Source organism: Salmo salar, chromosome 01 (assembly GCF_965601325.2).
Source record: "Salmo salar chromosome 01, fSalSal1, whole genome shotgun sequence".
Classification (NCBI taxonomy): domain Eukaryota; kingdom Metazoa; phylum Chordata; class Actinopteri; order Salmoniformes; family Salmonidae; genus Salmo; species Salmo salar.
Genome location: NC_138291.1, coordinates 152,868,712 through 152,886,890, shown reverse-complemented (window position 1 = coordinate 152,886,890; position 18,179 = coordinate 152,868,712). Strand labels below are relative to the sequence as shown.

Genomic DNA, 18,179 nt, shown 5'->3' with positions numbered 1-18,179 from the left:
GACACGCAGTACACTATGCCTCATGCAACTAACTACCCATGCACTCATACCATCAAATAGTCTACTCAAAGGACCATGTCACCAGCCTCTATTTGTCTTAGATTGCTCAGTCAAATTGACAGTATAAATAGGTGCGTTTCCCCACTAACAATCGTTTTGTTAAAGGATAAAGAACTTTCATGAAATAATGGATAGTACTAGTTCAAAATCATACCTCAGAAGATTGGCAAGTCCCTATAGTTCAACCTTGTAGGCCTACGATTGGATGGGATGTTATTTGGTCAATGTTTGGTCAATATGGCTGACCACTGCCACTCCCTCTGTAGTTTACTTGTAAATGAATCCTTAAATATTTGGCTGGTGCAGCTGTCTAGACTTGCGCGTAATGTGCTTTAGTGGGTTGTATTTTCGAAATATCGTTATATCAGACTACACATTGTTATATTAGGTAGTGTGTGCGTGTGCGTGTGGAGAGAGAGAGAGAGAGATAGTTTTATTCGCGCTTTATTCATGTTAACCTGCCTTAAAGTGTGTAAAACAATATTATCCACAGACAAAACCACACACTACAGGCGCCATGCATTCAGCGCACGGAATGACCCTGACATCTCTTCACATTCAAGGTCAAATGAATACTGCAATTCAGAGAGTTAATGTCGAGTGATGCTTACTGATGTCAAAATTGGCTATCAAACGCATCACTGTAGGCTAATGATTGTTACAAAGGCTGGCCAATGTGACAGATTAAACCAACAAAAAATATTATCTGCAATAAAGTGTCAGCAAACATTAACATGATCGTTTATGTAACGTATTGTCATATTATTAACATTGTATAGCCTATGCTAACTGGACATCGGGTCATCGCGCGATAACCGGTCAAAATTCACTAGAATATTTCACGAATATGGTGCTGATAATGGTAGCTTGTCGTGTTGCTCAAACATTCCTTTCCGGTGTTGTAGATCGCTACAACGAAGAATAACGGACAACGGACGATTTCTGTTCATCAAATCAATTCCAAATGATCAAATCAGTGACGATAAATTGTGTATATTCATTCATTCCATATAGCCTACACAAAGCGTCCACGACTTCGCACAAACATTTTGTCAGTCAATATTTTGATGACGGGGCCAACCCTGCCGCTCTGACTGCACACGAGAGTACTATCTCACGGACAAAGCCACGGAGACGGGCTACTTTTCCTTTGCAGGGTCCCACAGACCGAGTGATCCCACTAGTTCTAATGATGTTGACATATTCACACAATATTGACTGAGGCAGTGGTTTTCACAGCAGCATTTGAGTTTCCAAACACCTTTTTATAAGTCTGAAGTCTGTCCCCTCCACCCGACCTGTTAAAACCACGCCTACGAAGCCACACAATTGGTCCAAAAGCGTGAAAGAGCCAATCAACAGAGCCCAGCTTCTCGTAACACGCAACACATCCATACAGTTTGAAGCCTATGGGGCACAGAAGCGCTAGTAATATCTTGGTGCTGGGACCTTACCACCTCTCTGCCGTCAAACGACTCCTTTCTCTGCATACGTCTTTACTGAAATGTGTGTGTGCGTGAAAGAGAGACGAAGAAATAGTGTGCGTGCGTGTGAGGGTGCATGTCTGGAACAAGTAAAGACAGAGGAATTATTCCGCGCTATCGAAATATTTCAACACATCGCTTTTGCAGGAGGACTGAAGCCAATGAAAGCGAATGCATTTTAACAGGAATGCCGATATTGTAGCCTAGAAAACAGCAAGAAAAGAAGACAGCAGTCAATTAAAGCGTAGTTACTCACCCTTGTTGGTTTAATTCGAAAATTGTTCGCAAGACAACGCATAGCAAAGTGCTCAACGCCCGTCAATCTCGGAAGAAAATCTTTATCTCAACACAATTTAAGACTAATGGAGTGCATTTGTTCATTTCTCATTGCAGACACTTTGTTGGGACTCATACAACGACAGTAAAGATAATTCATACCACCCAGCCGAACACAAGTGGATGCTTATTTCTGCAGTGGTGACAGTGGACTTCTCAAGACTTCTCAATTTGAGACAGTTTTACTCGTCAAGAAATCTGCATAGACTGACTATAGTATTCAACTAAATAAATCCATATATTTGGTACCTGTCTGGACTTGGATGAGCTTCCTGATGAGAGATCCAGTCATACAAGGAACGAGTATGGCATACCATCCGTTTTTACCTCACCGGGGTCCGGAATTTGCCATGAGTGCAATGTTGGGTCACCATCCTCCATTTTTCCCGGCCCTGGCGCTACCTCACAACGGCTCCCTCTCTCTCCCGGGCGCCCTGGGGAAGCCTATCATGGACCAGCTGATGGGCGCCGCCGAGTCCGGCCTCCACTTCTCCTCGCTGGGGCACCAGGCAGCCGCAGCCCATCTGAGGCCTCTGAAGACTCTGGAGCCTGAAGAAGAGGTTGAAGACGACCCGAAAGTTCACCTGGAAGCGAAGGAACTTTGGGAAACGTTCCACAAGCGAGGCACTGAAATGGTTATCACGAAATCCGGAAGGTGAGCTCAACTTTGATGTGTTCGAATAAGACATATGTGTGTTCTGCAGTCGAAATACATCAGTATGCATCTTGTTATTATGAAGATCATTCTGCTCATCAATACGATGGCATGCCTCTCGGGTGAATTGATTTAATGATGGGTGCTTGGAACTGGACCCCCGCGAATGGTGGCCAACGTTTTGATTTCAAACTAGGGTGATTTTAGGCTACGTGTGTAAATCAGCTGAATAGAATAGCCTAACTTTGTCCTATCGACAGAATCTGTATGGCCACATTGCATGGTCATGTTATCTCAACACGAGATAAAATAAAACCCAACCCAAACTATAAAATATACAACACATAAGGCTGTTACATTTTAACTTCTTATGACACAATAAAACTGTGAGCAATTCTAAAATGTACTCTACAAAACAATTTGTCGACGTTTGTAGATCTAAAGTCAGCCCACAATACTAGGCTATGAAACGGAAGCATGTATGTCTATGTGCCTATTATGCAAAAGTGTAATAACAAATGTTACTATCACAAGAAACAAGTAGTACGCCGTACAAATACAGTTACATAATGCATGGTGTACATATTATGCGTTTTTTTAATTATTTCTAGGTGGCAGATATTTGTGGGTGTTTTATATTCTCGCACAGCCTCTGTTAGATGAAGAATTTATTCGTGCACTAAATCGTATGGCTGACGCATATACATATAGGCATACAAGTAAATGTAAAATGTGTAATATTTGAGTATTCGCAGTGTTACATTTTCATTATCATAACCAGTATAATAGCAATGTAAAGATAGCTGCCCCATATGTATGTATGAACATAGGATAACAATGTTCAGTCACAGTGAAAGGTAGGCCAGTCCACTGTTTTTAAGTGATTTTCTTATTCCATTTCACAGGCGAATGTTCCCTCCGTTCAAAGTGAGATGCACAGGCTTGGACAAGAAAGCAAAGTACATTCTGTTGATGGATATTGTTGCAGCCGATGACTGCAGGTATAAATTTCACAACTCGCGTTGGATGGTGGCAGGGAAGGCCGATCCCGAAATGCCAAAGAGGATGTACATTCACCCGGACAGTCCGGCTACTGGCGAGCAGTGGATGTCAAAAGTCGTCAATTTTCACAAACTCAAGCTGACGAATAACATATCCGACAAGCATGGATTTGTAAGTTCATCTAATGTATGTTTTTTTCTTATTTGCATGCTTCTCTACATTTTTAGCATGTATTATTGTTATCATGATTGTTATTAGTATTATCAGAGGTATTATTATTAGTAGCCTAATATTAATAAGCCCGTTAACGTTGCCTCTCTGGTCATATGGAGCCGAGGCTGAAAAGGCTTCACCAAAATATGCAGGCCTAATTTCAACTCAATAGATTTGTGTCCATAACGAATGAGGTTTTAATATTTTCACTGCAACATGTTTCTCCAACTTTTTCCCCAACTGCTTCGGCCTATATAAATGTATTGAACATTTTTGGTAAATGCGTTGTTGGTGAGAGAAATTCAGGAGAACTTTCCAATACAGCCCATTGCATCAAGTAGGCTAGCCTGAACTACGATTGAGTAATCTACAAAAATGGCTGATCTTCATCAAAAGTTAGAAATCCTTGTGTGCTTATCTTTTTTTAAATCCAGAATTCTTTCCTGTTCCAGACCATCCTGAATTCCATGCACAAATATCAGCCCAGATTTCACATCGTGAGAGCCAACGACATTCTCAAACTACCCTATAGCACGTTCAGGACTTACGTTTTCCCTGAAACGGATTTCATTGCTGTAACTGCGTATCAAAATGACAAGGTAGGCAGAATCACACTTTATTCGTTTATTTTCATGAAATAGTTGTATATTTATTTTGCATCCATTTTTATTCAAGTAGTTTCTATAGCCAATGCTAGCACTGCGCCATTTGCCATCATAACATCTGAAAGGTTTGTTTCATCTTGTTTGAGTGTTGGGCCTACTAGCTATCGTGTTAGATACATGTAAACCTCATCTCATGCCGTGTAAACCTACTAAAGCAATTGGGTCAGAATTCTCAGGAATGTATGTAATACATAATACTTCATTATATTTAATCACATGGAAAGGATTTGGCAACGACCCAGACAGTGTGTGTGTGTGTGTGTGTGTGTGTGTGTGTGTGTGTGTGTGTGTGTGTGTGTGTGTGTGTGTGTGTGTGTGTGTGTGTGTGTGTGTGTGTGTGTGTGTGTGTGTGTGTGTGTGTGTGTGTGTGTGTTTGCGAGACATTGAGAGAATGGGAGAGGCAAGGGGGAGGGAGAGTGTGAGAAAGAGAAAGAGAGGGGAACAGAATGTGCAGTTACTCAGAGAAAAGAGCATTTTGATTTTAACAGGCTGCGCTGGTGGTAACATTTAATTCCACATGTGATACACCGCTAATCAAAATCATCTCTTATGTTGGCTCTTTGATATAAGAGAGAAATGTTAGCTAAGTGTTACCTCTGGGCACTTGGGTCAAGCAAAAATGCAGTTAATGTTTGGCAGCCACATGAGTTGAGGAATATTGTCAACCCTGCCAAAATGTGCCGATGGGAGGGGTGGAAAGCGAGAGGAAGTGAGTATGGTGAAATAATGTGCTCTGCGAGGTTGACATTCAGTATGCATTGCACGTGTGTGTGTGTGTGTGTGTGTGTGTGTGTGTGGTGTGTGTGTGTGGGGGGGGGGGGGGCGTGTGTGTGTGTCTGTGTGTGTGTGTGTGTGTGTGTGTGTGTGTGTGTGTGTGTGTGTGTGTGTGTGTGTGTGTGTGTGTGTGTGTGTGTGTGTGTGACGTGTGTGTGTGTGTGTGTGTGTGTGTGTGTGTGTGTGTGTGTGTGTGTGTGTGGTGTGTGTGTGTGTGTGTGTGTGTGTGGAGGGGGGAAAAAATGGTCTCTAATAGCATCAGACCTTTTATTAAGCTCGTCACTAGTTTGAGAATCAATTACCAACGAATTTCCAACCATTCAGATGGTGGCTCAATTATGCAATTTAAAAAAAAAATATTGCACTGAGATGCAGCAACAATTAAACTACTATTCCTTTCTATGATTTTAAGGTTCACTTTTAAACTTTAAGAATAGAAATCGAGGATAAATGTCACTCAATTTACTTCCACGAAAACTTGCCCACCTCTACGAACATTTATTTTATATTTAATTAGGCAAGTCAGTTGAGAACAAATGCTTATTTACAATGACGGCCTAGTGGGTTTACTGCCTTGTTCAGGGTGCAGAACGACAGATTTGACCTTGTCAGCTCGGGGATTCTAGCCCAACGCTCTAACCACTGGGCTACCTGCCGCTACCTACGAACATTTATAACTTTGATTTCTTTCAGATTACACAATTGAAAATCGACCATAATCCTTTTGCCAAAGGATTCCGTGACACTGGCAATGGAAGACGAGAGAAGAGGTAAGGAGAAGTTTAAACTATTCCCTAACTGTGCAACAAACATTTTACGATTTCTGATGTCGGATTTTATAGAAACAATGGCTGACAGTGATCTTGGTGAATTCCAAAAAGCGGTACGACTGTCTTTGCAATTGCACAACCCCTTCAACCTAAAATGATGCTGTGTAGTTCACGTTTTATTAATGAGTTGGCAGAGGTAATAGACATAGCTTGTCATGTTGTTTTTACACTGTTATGGTTCTCTGAGTGCAGAGATCTAAAGAGCAAAATACAATTTTGAAACTCCTACTATAGAAATAGTGTGGAGTTATTGATAGTTAACTTTTTTAAAGCTTTTCTTTACCGTTTTGACAACAGTATACAAGAAAATGGTTTGGGCGGTGGGTTATTACATGTTATTAGTGTTCTACAGTGGGTTTGGATAGCTTGATTTCTTCGAAACGACATATATTGATTTATAAAATGCATCTGGATTGTCTGCACTCAAAATGAATTGTAGGCCTGTGAATTTGCCTATACGCAAAGACTGTACATAGCAAGCCATGTCCTATGCCTTGAATAAATTATCAGTTTTCTTATAGATCTTTTTTTTTTTTTTACAAAATAATGGTAGTGATGACCAATAACCTGTTTGTATAATGTAGGAAACAGCTGGCCCTGCAGTCAATTCGCTCATATGAGGAGCAGCAGAAAAAAGAGAACGGGACATCCGACGACTCCTCCGGCGAGCAGGCCTCATTAAAATGTTTCGACCAGGCCTCGTCTCCCGCAGTGTCTACGGTGGGGCCTCCCAACCTGAAAGGTAATGGAGCCCACAGCCTCTGCTTGGGTTAAGATTCAGAACTAGGCCTACACGTTCCGCATCCCACAGACCCACATAGCATAGACACCTACAGTAACCTACGCTTGAAAAAAAAAGTGTGCGGTGAAATATTTTTCAATGAGTCGGCCTATGCTACATTTTGGATTTACTTTGAATTCAGTTGAATGTCTTTGGATATCAGTAGGCCTATTGTGTTGAATAATTGCATTACAAATTATATAATTTTGTCCAGCACCAACATTAACATACAAACTATGTAGCCTAACTTTTATGTAGGCTCATTCTTGTAATTCCGATTCACATGACGGGTCTCTCGTGCTAAGCATTTAGCAATAAAATGAATCATACATCTGCCAGAATGATATACTGGATATAGATATATATTTTTATATAAAATAAACTTTCGAGATGTAGGCGTAGTCACGAATGTAGTGGTAGTCAGTTATCTGAATGAGAAAAATCGTTAGAATTGTGAAAACATGCCACCGGTTAAAATGAGGCCAATTTGAAGGACATGATCATATGCTGAAGGTTAATTTAAAGAATAAAAATTAATCTCTAGCCTATGGATTTCAATGTAGCCCAATACATTATGGACACTAGCCTACGTAGCCTAAAGCATTAGGCCTAGCCTACTTACCATGATTAGCCGTACAGTATCCGACAGATAATTACATCTCATTGACAGCGCAAATTACGATCCTCCAAACGAGCATGGATTAAAATCTAGGCATATTTGTTTATATGAGATATAATTTTGACCGATACTGATTATATATCTAGTTGTACATTTTTATTTTCATTTTGTATTAATATGGCATCGAAAGTCATGAAGAAATGTAATAAAGTTGGCTATATGAGAATTTAGGAGAATAAAACTAAAAACTAAATGAATCCTGATTAACTTTGATCATCATTTCTCATGTATCACTAACTTTTGACTCATTCCTGATAGATTTCTGCGAGAGTGATGAAGACAGCGACGATGAAAGCAATGGAAACCTAAAGGATGGGCCGGACTCCAGTAAGATCTCAACCACTACGGAGGATGGGAAGGATCATGAGGCAAGCCAGACTAAAGGCCATCAATTTGGTGGCAGTGATTCTACCGGCCGGTCTCGGGAAAGCGCCCGGAGGACTGAGAAAAGCCAAGCGGACTCACGACAGAGCCACATCACCGTGATCTCCAGCACCACTCGGTCCGGAGAAGACTTCAAGAGTCCAAGCCGGGACCAGCCCAAAGCGGACGAGTGCAGGTCTATAAGCAAGGAGAACTATATGCCTTTGACTGTTCAAACTGACAGCAGTCCGCACTTAAGCCAGAGTCACATGCATCATTTTGGATTTCCACCGGGTTTCGCGGGACAGCAGTTTTTCAATCACTTAGGGGGCGCGCATCCCTTTCTTTTGCACCCCAGTCAATTCAACATGGGAGGCGCGTTCTCGAATATGGCCGCGGGCATGGGCCCCTTACTGGCAGCGGTGTCCTCCGCAGGGGTTAGTTCCATGGACACGGCCAGTATGGCGTCACCCTCGCAAAGCCTGACGGGAGCTCATGGACTGCCTTTTCATCTGCAGCAACATGTCTTGGCATCACAGGTAAAACCTGTTTCATTACCACCAGCAGTACATTAATGCCTGTGTAAAACACATGCTATGTGCTCCTGAGTTGTTCCTTACATTTTGACGAATATACTGGACTGTGTAGCCTATATCATCTTAGCTGTCCTTGTCCCCATTACTTTATGTGGAAATGTCAACATGGTGTAGAAGAAAAATAGTATAATTTCCATTTCGTTTTAATTGTCTTGTTCATTCCTTATAGTGTTGAAAATCACAACAGGGGCGAGCATAGCCTATTGTAGACAGTTGTGTTATAGCATAAATAATAACGGAATGTGTTTTATAGGGACTCAAGTTTATTTGGATTTTAGGAAGGTGTGGATATTATTTGTCTCAATTGTTTACAGCATATGTTGGGATTTAAGGCAGAGACCACCTAAGCGTTACAACAATAGTTTTAGGCTAGTGTTGATGTGAACTCATTAATTAAGTCTGTGTTTTAGAGGAACATGGCGAATGAGATGTGCTTAGTGCTTCACTGGTTCGGGGAGGGAAAACAACTTCTCCTAAATACATAACAGATTTGCTGTTTCCATCTACTTTCAAAACACATGTGTTGCAGAAATAGTTCCTTTTAAATTGCTATTTTATGAGCAACATCATATATAAATAATGTTTATTTGCGTTCACAATTCATGAACTATTTGCAAAATTACATAAAACACGATATCACATAGTGGTGGGTCTAGATATCACATAACACAAAAAAAATAATGTTTTGTCAATTTGATTCTCGGAATGTTTTCATGCTTTTACGCGTGGATAGCGTTATATATTCCATATTTAAGGCTAAATTCAAGAAAATGTATTGGTAATGTGTTTACACCCATCTATGTCAACACCGCCGCTGTATAAAATCAGTACGCATAGACACAGTAAAGCATAATCATGAAAATCGCTTTATGAGAAAAGTGAAAGTAGGCTTACACAGCCACATAACATTTCCCGTGAAGCTCACGTGTCTGGATTCATTATTCACACTCACTCACTACATGACCTCAATTTAATATATAGGCCTACATAGACAGTGTACATTGAGAAACTATTTAAGTGTACATTGTGAACAATTTAAATGTAGCCTATTTTCCCTGTTTTGCTGTGTTATTATGGTGACTAAAAGTTAGCGTCTGTTAAATGTGTGCATAGTTCTATTCATATCATTCCCCTCCTCTCTCCCCAGGGCCTGGCCATGTCTCCATTTGGGGGCCTGTTCCCTTACCCTTACACGTACATGGCAGCAGCCGCGGCAGCCAACTCCGCAGCCTCCTCTGTTCACCGACACCCTTTCCTGAACGCAGTGCGCCCCCGCCTCAGGTACAGCCCTTACTCCATCCCTATGAGCGTTCCGGACAGCAGTCTGCTCACCACAGCCATCCCCTCCATGGCGAGCAGTGCGGCAGAGCTGAAAGGGGACGGCATGGCCACGAGCCCCGTTTCCGCCACCCTGGACTCCACCTCGGAGGTCACCAGCAGGTCATCCGGCTCGGTCTCCCTGTCCCCAAAAACTTGCTCTGGGAAAGATTCCATTAACGAGTTGCAGAGCATTCAGCGTTTGGTCAGCGGACTTGATTCCATACAGGACAGGTCACGAAGCGTGTCCCCATAGATTCTAATGTTGTTGTTTTTGTTGTTGTTGTGATGATCATATAAGGACGATGAGGATGAGTATGACGACACCCTTCTAGCGAATGCGGGTTTAGAAAACTGACCTAGTGAACAGTTTAGATTTTGAAATGCACTTTGGTTAAATACACATCTCATATGTATATTTCTCTTTTGTTAAATTAAACAACACTTTAGAATTTGTCCTGTTATTTGAATACCATACAAGTATTGAAACTGAAAGGTTGCCATGGATAATACTCACAGATCTTTGATAAGTTGCTGCTGTGTGATGTCCTATGTATACGTTTGTTTTACGTCGAGTTACTGAGGTAACGAAATTTGTTTGATTTAATGTGCACTCTGAATTGGTTATAATTATTTGAATTCACTTCTCTTTATCTTATAAAGACTGCTGTGTTTGATGTATTAACTGCATAACTATTTGAAGCATATCATTATGCTTATAGGGGGGTAGGTGACACTTTGCATGCCCTACAAAACGCTACATGTCTCTTTTATGACTGTCAGTTTGTTGTTATGATTTATTTTCACGACCAAGTTCAAATGATACGAATAAAGCTAAAGGAATGCTTCAGGCTGATCTTAAAACCAATCTGGAGGAGAGAAAAAAAATGGCTCCCTCCCTTTTTTTCTAAGGAATCAATCAATTGGTCTTCGGTTATTGATTTTACTAACGAATGTCTCGGTTTGTCAAATTATAAACGCAGGATTATGCTGCGGAAATCCATATGCTGGCACTTGTTTGAAGTATGCCAAAACAGAACCGAGGTTATAAACTTCATGTGCGAGTGGTTGAGACTGTCCTGATTTCGCATCCTGAATCCAACATAAGTATTCAACTGGCAAAGGGAATCTGAAATACAATTGAAAAGATAATATTGATTATAAATGTAAATAGTGATATATACAAATATTTATGTAATTATTTCATATTGATATTGATATTGCGTGTAAATACAACGGATTAGTTTGATTTTAGGGATCTGTCCTTAATTTATTGTCGATACCTGTGTAAAGATAGTTCGTGGGCTATTACCCTTGTTTTTCCATCTGCATTTTATATCCCCCTGAATACGGATTTACCTGTACCTCAAATATCCACAGAGCTAGTTGTTTTAGCGGACACACATGTGCCATTGTACCTCTAGCCTACCTGTTGTCTCTGTGTGTTAAGTGCTACTGTTCAGACGAATGACAGCGAGAGCACACTACAGCAGCTTTCTGAAAAGAAAAAAACATTCGTCTAGGTGTGTCAAAATGGACGAATTTTCTGTTTAAAAATGCTTTGCAGCCTGATAGTAAAAATGCTGCATCTTATTGAAATATGAAGGTTCCTTTTGTGTTTCTAAAGTTGTCATTGGGTTATGTTGTATTCGATTTTTTGTCTAGTTTACAACACCAACGATGTGTTCTTGAAAGTGTCAATAAAATAGTGAAATGCAGTCTCCATACGTTTCCATGTGTCCGTTTCTTTAGGCCTACATGATATTATTTAAACTATGATGTAAACTCTGTGGATAAATACAAAGTGATGTAATTACTCAAACCAAATGTGTATCGATCCTTCTCTATCATGCATAGCCAGACTTTCTCTTTCCACACTCTGTCCACTTTACCATTTGTGGATAGAGGCGTCGAGACAATGATCAAAGAGTTGAGAAATGTTATTAAGATAACCTGAGAGAAGGCACTGGGAAACTCTCAACCTCAGCTATGATACCTGGAATTCCTTCCTGGACGCAAGACTGCGCCAGAGCGAGTCATTGTGCGCGTGTGTTTTATGGGCCTTCTGAACCCTAAAGAATGTAAAATAACTTGATTGCACTCTCCATTGCGCCTAGAATCATGAGTTTATTAACTTCATATCTTTATTTGTAAATTGTATGGTTAATAAGTAACGACTGTGGCGCTAGGGAATAGGAGTAAACATGACACAAAGAATCTCAATTGCTCTGTCTATTGCTCACCTGGCGCCTTCGATATCTTACTGGATTTTATTGCACGGAAGGCGGCAGTGCGTCTGCAATAGGCTAATGTTGAACAGGATTCTTACGTTGATATGCCAGACGTAACGCCACCTAGTGAACACTACACAAACTACACAACTACATGACAAAGTACTGCAGGATGATTACTTTGAACAGGGTCAATGCTATTGGGGATCATTGGGATGTCCAAAGTCTAAGTCCTAAACCTAACCTCAACCCTACCCTACCCTTAACATAACGTTAACCCTTACCTAACCTTAACCCTTACCTTAAACATTTTCAATTTCAACTTCAATAGGGGTAGAGACGTCCCAAGGATCTCGGATAGCACGGACCTTTTGTATACTGTGGACTCTGACCTGATGAAGCCTGCCTTGGTGTACGGTGACGATATTATTCAACCAGATATGGAACATTGGAGTGGAGAATAGTTTACGGCAACGTTTTTGCCACCTGAGATTAACCAGACCATTGCTAGATGTGTGGTTTTCTGGAAATGGAGAGAGAATTGGCACAACCAAAACAAATACAACACAACAGGCCTACAAGAATGGAGAATTGGCATATTCATGTAATCACAGTGTGTTTATAGTAATCATATATAATATAAAATATGTCACACTTAATGCTTTGCTTATGCCTTTAACCGTAGAAAATTAGAGGAGAGGAAGAATGTCGCCTACTGCGCTTTTTACGCATGCGTCATGCCTAATTTGTCATTCATTTAGAAGCCTCCAAACACCTAATTCATGTTAAGCCTACCTCGCTTCGTTTCATTGTCCAATATTGGTCATAAACTGAATCGATTGCTGTGTTTGGTTCTACATTTGGATTTTGGACCTTTATTTCGAGAAATCGGACAAAGGTGAAAGCCTAGGAGGTGCATTTCACAAAATTATATAGGCAACTGCAGTATCCACCCCGACTTAATAACCCTATTTTTCTCATTCCCTCTCACTTCTCACGTTCTCACGTTCTCTCGTCTCTCTCTCTCTCTCTCTCTCTCTCTCTCTCTCTCTCTCTCTCTCTCTCTCTCTCTCTCTCTCTCTCTCTCTCTCTCTCACACAAACACAAACACACAGAGAGAGAAATAGGTATTTATATTTTCAATATTAGGCGCATGCAGTACAGTGCCAATAGTAGCATAATCTTCCACAGCAAAGTAGAAGTGTGCCAAACATCTATTCATGTGGATCTATTGTATTTATTCGAGGCAATTGACCTGGGATATCACTTTCAATTCTCTGCGAATGGGGTCAGACCTTGGGAGAGTATCCTTTATAATAACAGCTCCATTACTCAAGCACCTGACAGCTTGGGCGCAGTTCTCCCGTGTCCTTGTTAACACCATTTCCATCACAGCGCGCATGCGACTTTGCTCCAATAAGCACCTGCTAGACGCGCTTAGCGCGCGGTACTGGTTGCTCATACTATAGCGCGTTTTAGGACAATGTCATTACAGTTGACACATACATAGTACCCATATATTGTGTATATTGTGCTTTGTCAGTATGTCTTATGATGTCTCTATTTCTGACTGTCCTGTATGCTATGTCGTACGGCGCAGGACAATAAAATAGTACTTTTCTATAGCTAGGTCAATGTGATATTGGTCAACGGGATTGAGATGTCCAGTGCCCCAGAGACCTACAAAATAACCGGGTGTTTCACAGGCCCACACAGTCTGATATTAGTTTCAGTCAGTGTAAACTAGGCTATAGTGCTGAGATTAGAGTTTGAGTGTGTTAAAACGCATGCCACCGTTTTATGCCGCCACTCAGTGGCTATGCAATAAGACTTTGGTATTACATCAAGTCAATGATTTACAAGTCAATTACGTGTATTTATTCAAAAACGATTTATTCCCAATTAAAAAGTAATTAAAATCGAGTGAAAAAATACATATTACGTAAATGATTTATAGATGAACATACAGGCCTGCATGTATTGATAGAAGTTGCTATACTAATTTCATGATAGAATCACACACTTTGCATGGTGTCTGTCTCCCTCATCAGGTAGAACTGGGATTTACCATAATACCATGGCTTTATTTTGATCCTGATTTAAGCATGGAGCACTGGATTGGCCTTAGTAAACCACATACAACACAAACTAGTCATGGTCATCTTGTAGCCTAACATTGACAGTTAAACCTACACTACTGCTATAAAACACCCTACAACATTAAACAATAAGAATCACACATTTTGTACTCAAAGATCACATTTGAGAACTGATTTTTACACTGTAATATATATTTTGAATTATACTTTTGTGTGTCTTTTTTGTGTTTGTACAAATGAAAACGGTATATTTTGCAGTCTCATGGAAGTTTATTTGAAGTTTATTTGAAGTAAACCCAGTACAAACCACATGTGCACATATTGTTTCCAGTGATTCCTTTAATGTTTACTGGTTGCCTGCCGTAAACGTAAACCATCTTTATGGCATTGCTGATAGATGATTCACACTTGCGCACAGAGACAAAATAACAAAGCAAACAAGGGTAAATAGTGATTAACAATGTTCCCTTACTTTTTTTGCAGCACTAAGTACATTTCAGGTCTGCTGAGCGCAAACTTGAGCGTTGTAAAAAATGATGTGCACGTTCCAGGGTGAGTTTACTGTGAACACTGAGGCTGTACCCGCTTTAAGTTACAGTTTTAACAGTGGCCATGTAGGCTACTGTGGCTATTTGATCATAATGGAGGCCTACCAGAGTGGCCTACAGAGTGCATCCCATAACATTTCAACATGGAAATAGCTGTTCTTTCATTCAGCCTACAGTAGCAGCCAATGTGTGGTGTTCAATATAGGTCTACATTCCATGAGACTTTTGGGGGGGGGAACATGCAGGGCTTGATATTAACCTGTTTATCCACTTGTCCTTCAGACAAGGAGGTGGCTGAAAATGTTGTGTTGTTTGATGTAAGAAACCACTTTACAAAATAAAATGTTTTTTTATTCACATACCATTATTACAGAGAATCAGACAAATTATGCTACCCTCTGACTATTGGTTAGCTTATTCAAACCTGTCTCAAAATACAACACTGCCCCTTTAAGACAAAAAAAGCTCTTTACCTGACTGGCTTTTCATGGATGTCTAGAAATGTATACATTTTGTCCTCTTGTAGGAAGCAATCACTCCCTTATTGCTGACTACAAATGATCTATAACTGGGCTAATAACTCACTAACTAGCAAAGGATATGAACAAAATGTGCACATAGGGCTACATGCAGCTCTCGCTTTGATCTCAAAACAACCGCATCTACTCACGACCACTCATGCTGTAAACACAGTCCAGATCAAAGTAAATGGCAAAGATCCATATATGGCAATGGTCTATTTAAGCAATAAGGCATGAGGGGGTGTGGTATATTGCCAATATACCACGGCTAAGGGCTGTACTTACACACGACGCAACACGGAGTGCCTGGATACAGCCCTTAGCCATGGTATAGCCATGTACCACAAACTCCCGGAGGTGCCTTATTACTATTATAAACTGGTTACCAATGTAATTAAAGCAGTAAAAATAAATGTTTTGTCATACCCGTGGTATACGGTCTGATATACCACTGCTGTCAGACAATCAACATTCAGGACTCAAACCACCCAGTTTATAATTGCATATACTGTAGGCCTACTGCAGCTCTGACTGTTTATGCTGCACCAGTCTGTGTAGAGTACAGTCTGAGTAGTGTGTGTGAATGCAATAGAATCCTACTCTGATGCGTTCTGCCTACAACAAAATCTCTTGCATAGTTAGTTTTGTTTCGGTATGTTGCATTAAAAGTGGATAATATTGCATTGATTCGATCACAATTGCCACAGTAAAGAGAAATGTTGATAGTGTTAACAGAAAATCTCTAGAACAGTGGTCACCAACCTTTTCTGAATCAAGATCACTTTGAATCAAAATGCAGATTTTTTTAACATGACTTAAAGAGCATAAGCCTATGCAACATTAACCAATTAAAAACAGTACTGTAGCAATGAGGTTTGTGTAGTAAGCTATAGGCCTAATACATTATCACCGCATATTGGCTTTGCTTGAATTGCCCTGCCAATGTACTGTTGTTCGGGACATTTCAAAAAATTATATTTCAAAATTTGAGGTAGGATATATGATCACCCTGGTAATAGATCTGTTGTTGTATTATTTGTGAAGCACAGCTGGGTGAGCATACATTTAAATCATTTGCTTTTTATTTTTATTTTACTGGGCTGATGGTGCCTGCATCTGATGGTCAGTCTCAGTGGAGAGAGAGAGCAGCAGACTGAGGGTCCGCCTCTCACCATCCCTTTGGTCTCCCTTTCCTCCACTGACACCTTCCAGATGATGGAAAAACTCGAGTCGCACCGCATTAATGGACAAATTCATGTTGTTACTCCTATGAACAGAGAAAGTGAAATATTCTCTGATATTAAAAAAGACCCAAACCACTAATAATAACAACAACGCAAGCCTAGAGATACACTTTCCTACTCAATAATTACTGCTGCACTGCTTGTTGTAGTGCTGAGTGGAAATATGAAGAACACACATTTTATGGCTCATAGAAGTGTTGAATACAAAGTGTTGACAGTGCTGAGTAAGAACGTAAACATGAACTCATTCGTTGACAGTCTCTCTCTTGTCATGGTTTTAAACGTTCTGAAATCTCACAGTATCAACTTTACTGTAGCTATCTTTTATGCTGTGCTATATTACTGCAGACACCGCCATCTGAGCCATCCGTTCGGCCAGCGGTAGACCTTTTGTGCAGTTGATTTGCTCTCAGAAGTTTGTACCTTCAGACACATGAAATTGTTCAAAATGGCAACAGTTCGCCTATCCGACGCACAGGGCAGCTGAATTGTGTCCACATACAGCCAACAGCCGGAGATGAATAACAAGAAAACAGGAACAGAAGATATTATCGTAGTTTTTTTTTTACAGAAATGTTTGGCGATAGACTAGGAATGCCTTGTAGATCGACCAGTTGAGCGCGATCGACCGGTTGGTGACTACTGCTCTAGAAAGTTGAGTGAAGTTCAATCTCGTGCTTATTTCTGTCTGTGGGTTTATATTTTTGTGTGGCAGTCTGGGGGCTACTGCACGCGCTCAGCTTAGAGGCAACCTTGGTGAAAAGTGGTAATGTAATATGGTGTTCTATATGTACAGAACACTGTTATGCAACTCATAGTACTCCTTGCCTTAGAGAAAAAAAAACGGTGCTTTTGGGCGAAGTACAAGAACATCAAAGAGAACGTGACGTCAAAGCTCAAAAGTTTAGAAGAACAGAACTAGCGGCATTTAAATAAAACCTATGGATGTCAGTATCACTGGACAAGGAGGCCTAGTACCCCATGACGGACCTGGTGGAGAAGATTTGGACGCATTACACGATTTCCTTTCCTGTGCATAACATTAGCTTCTGAATGTAAGGCCATAATTATAATCACAATAGAACATATGAAGCACCATTGTTCCTCATGACATCCTACAAGAGAATGTAGTCAGCAGCACGCCCATGATCCTTAAGACCTACCATAATAAGCTAATGGCGTGGCCGTTGGCACACCAGGAAGGAACACGTTCCATCCATCTTTAAGTCATACCTGACATAAATCAATCAATGGAAACAGTCAAAAAGAATTGTCACAGTTGTCAAAAAATAATTTTAAAGATCTCAGCAGTAGTGGCTCAGGCTAGAGTCAATCATAGTTACCATTGCTCTGTCTGTATAGTTCTTTACATTGTGAATTACTTGTTTAAACTGACACAGTTCAACTCAATTTCACACCTGCTTGATTCGCCAGAGTAATACAAAGCATATTGTGTTATGCTGATTTTACTTATTTTCACTAACAAGTACAGAATGGCAAATTCATTTGTTAGTGTGGGTAAGCGGTTTCTTGTTTTGGACTTTCTTTCCCTCATAAATGCAACCAGAGAAGATAGCTGAATTGTTATGGTTAAGTTGGCATCTTGAATTCATAGTAATGTGATGTATAATGAGCAGAGAAAAAATATAAATTGGCACCTATAATTAGTGACTCATCTTCATTTTCCTCAATCTTACTCATGAGTGACTACACATGCAATCTTTTCCGTTGTGCTGGTCAGCCGCTTCATAATTGCGGCCAATTAATAGAGACGTAGCATT

The 18,179-nt window shown here is 40.4% G+C and overlaps 1 protein-coding gene across 4 annotated transcripts; it reads left to right on the top strand.

Moving 5' to 3' along the window:
- Positions 1 to 1,455: 1,455 nt before the first annotated feature.
- On the top strand, positions 1,456 to 11,478 carry LOC106566936 (T-box transcription factor TBX3). Of its 4 annotated transcripts, none has more exons than XM_014135595.3 (7): positions 1,456 to 2,535; positions 3,441 to 3,708; positions 4,203 to 4,349; positions 5,883 to 5,959; positions 6,604 to 6,761; positions 7,738 to 8,381; positions 9,586 to 11,478. In XM_014135595.3, exons 1-7 carry the CDS (start codon positions 2,144 to 2,146, stop codon positions 10,009 to 10,011), a joined length of 2,112 nt encoding a protein of 703 aa, XP_013991070.1. In that variant the 5' UTR covers positions 1,456 to 2,143; the 3' UTR covers positions 10,012 to 11,478. The 4 variants fall into 4 exon arrangements, with proteins under 4 accessions (XP_013991070.1, XP_013991057.1, XP_013991062.1 ...); XM_014135582.3 differs by having other exon boundaries at positions 4,185 to 4,349; XM_014135587.3 differs by having other exon boundaries at positions 3,441 to 3,723.
- Positions 11,479 to 18,179: the final 6,701 nt, after the last annotated feature.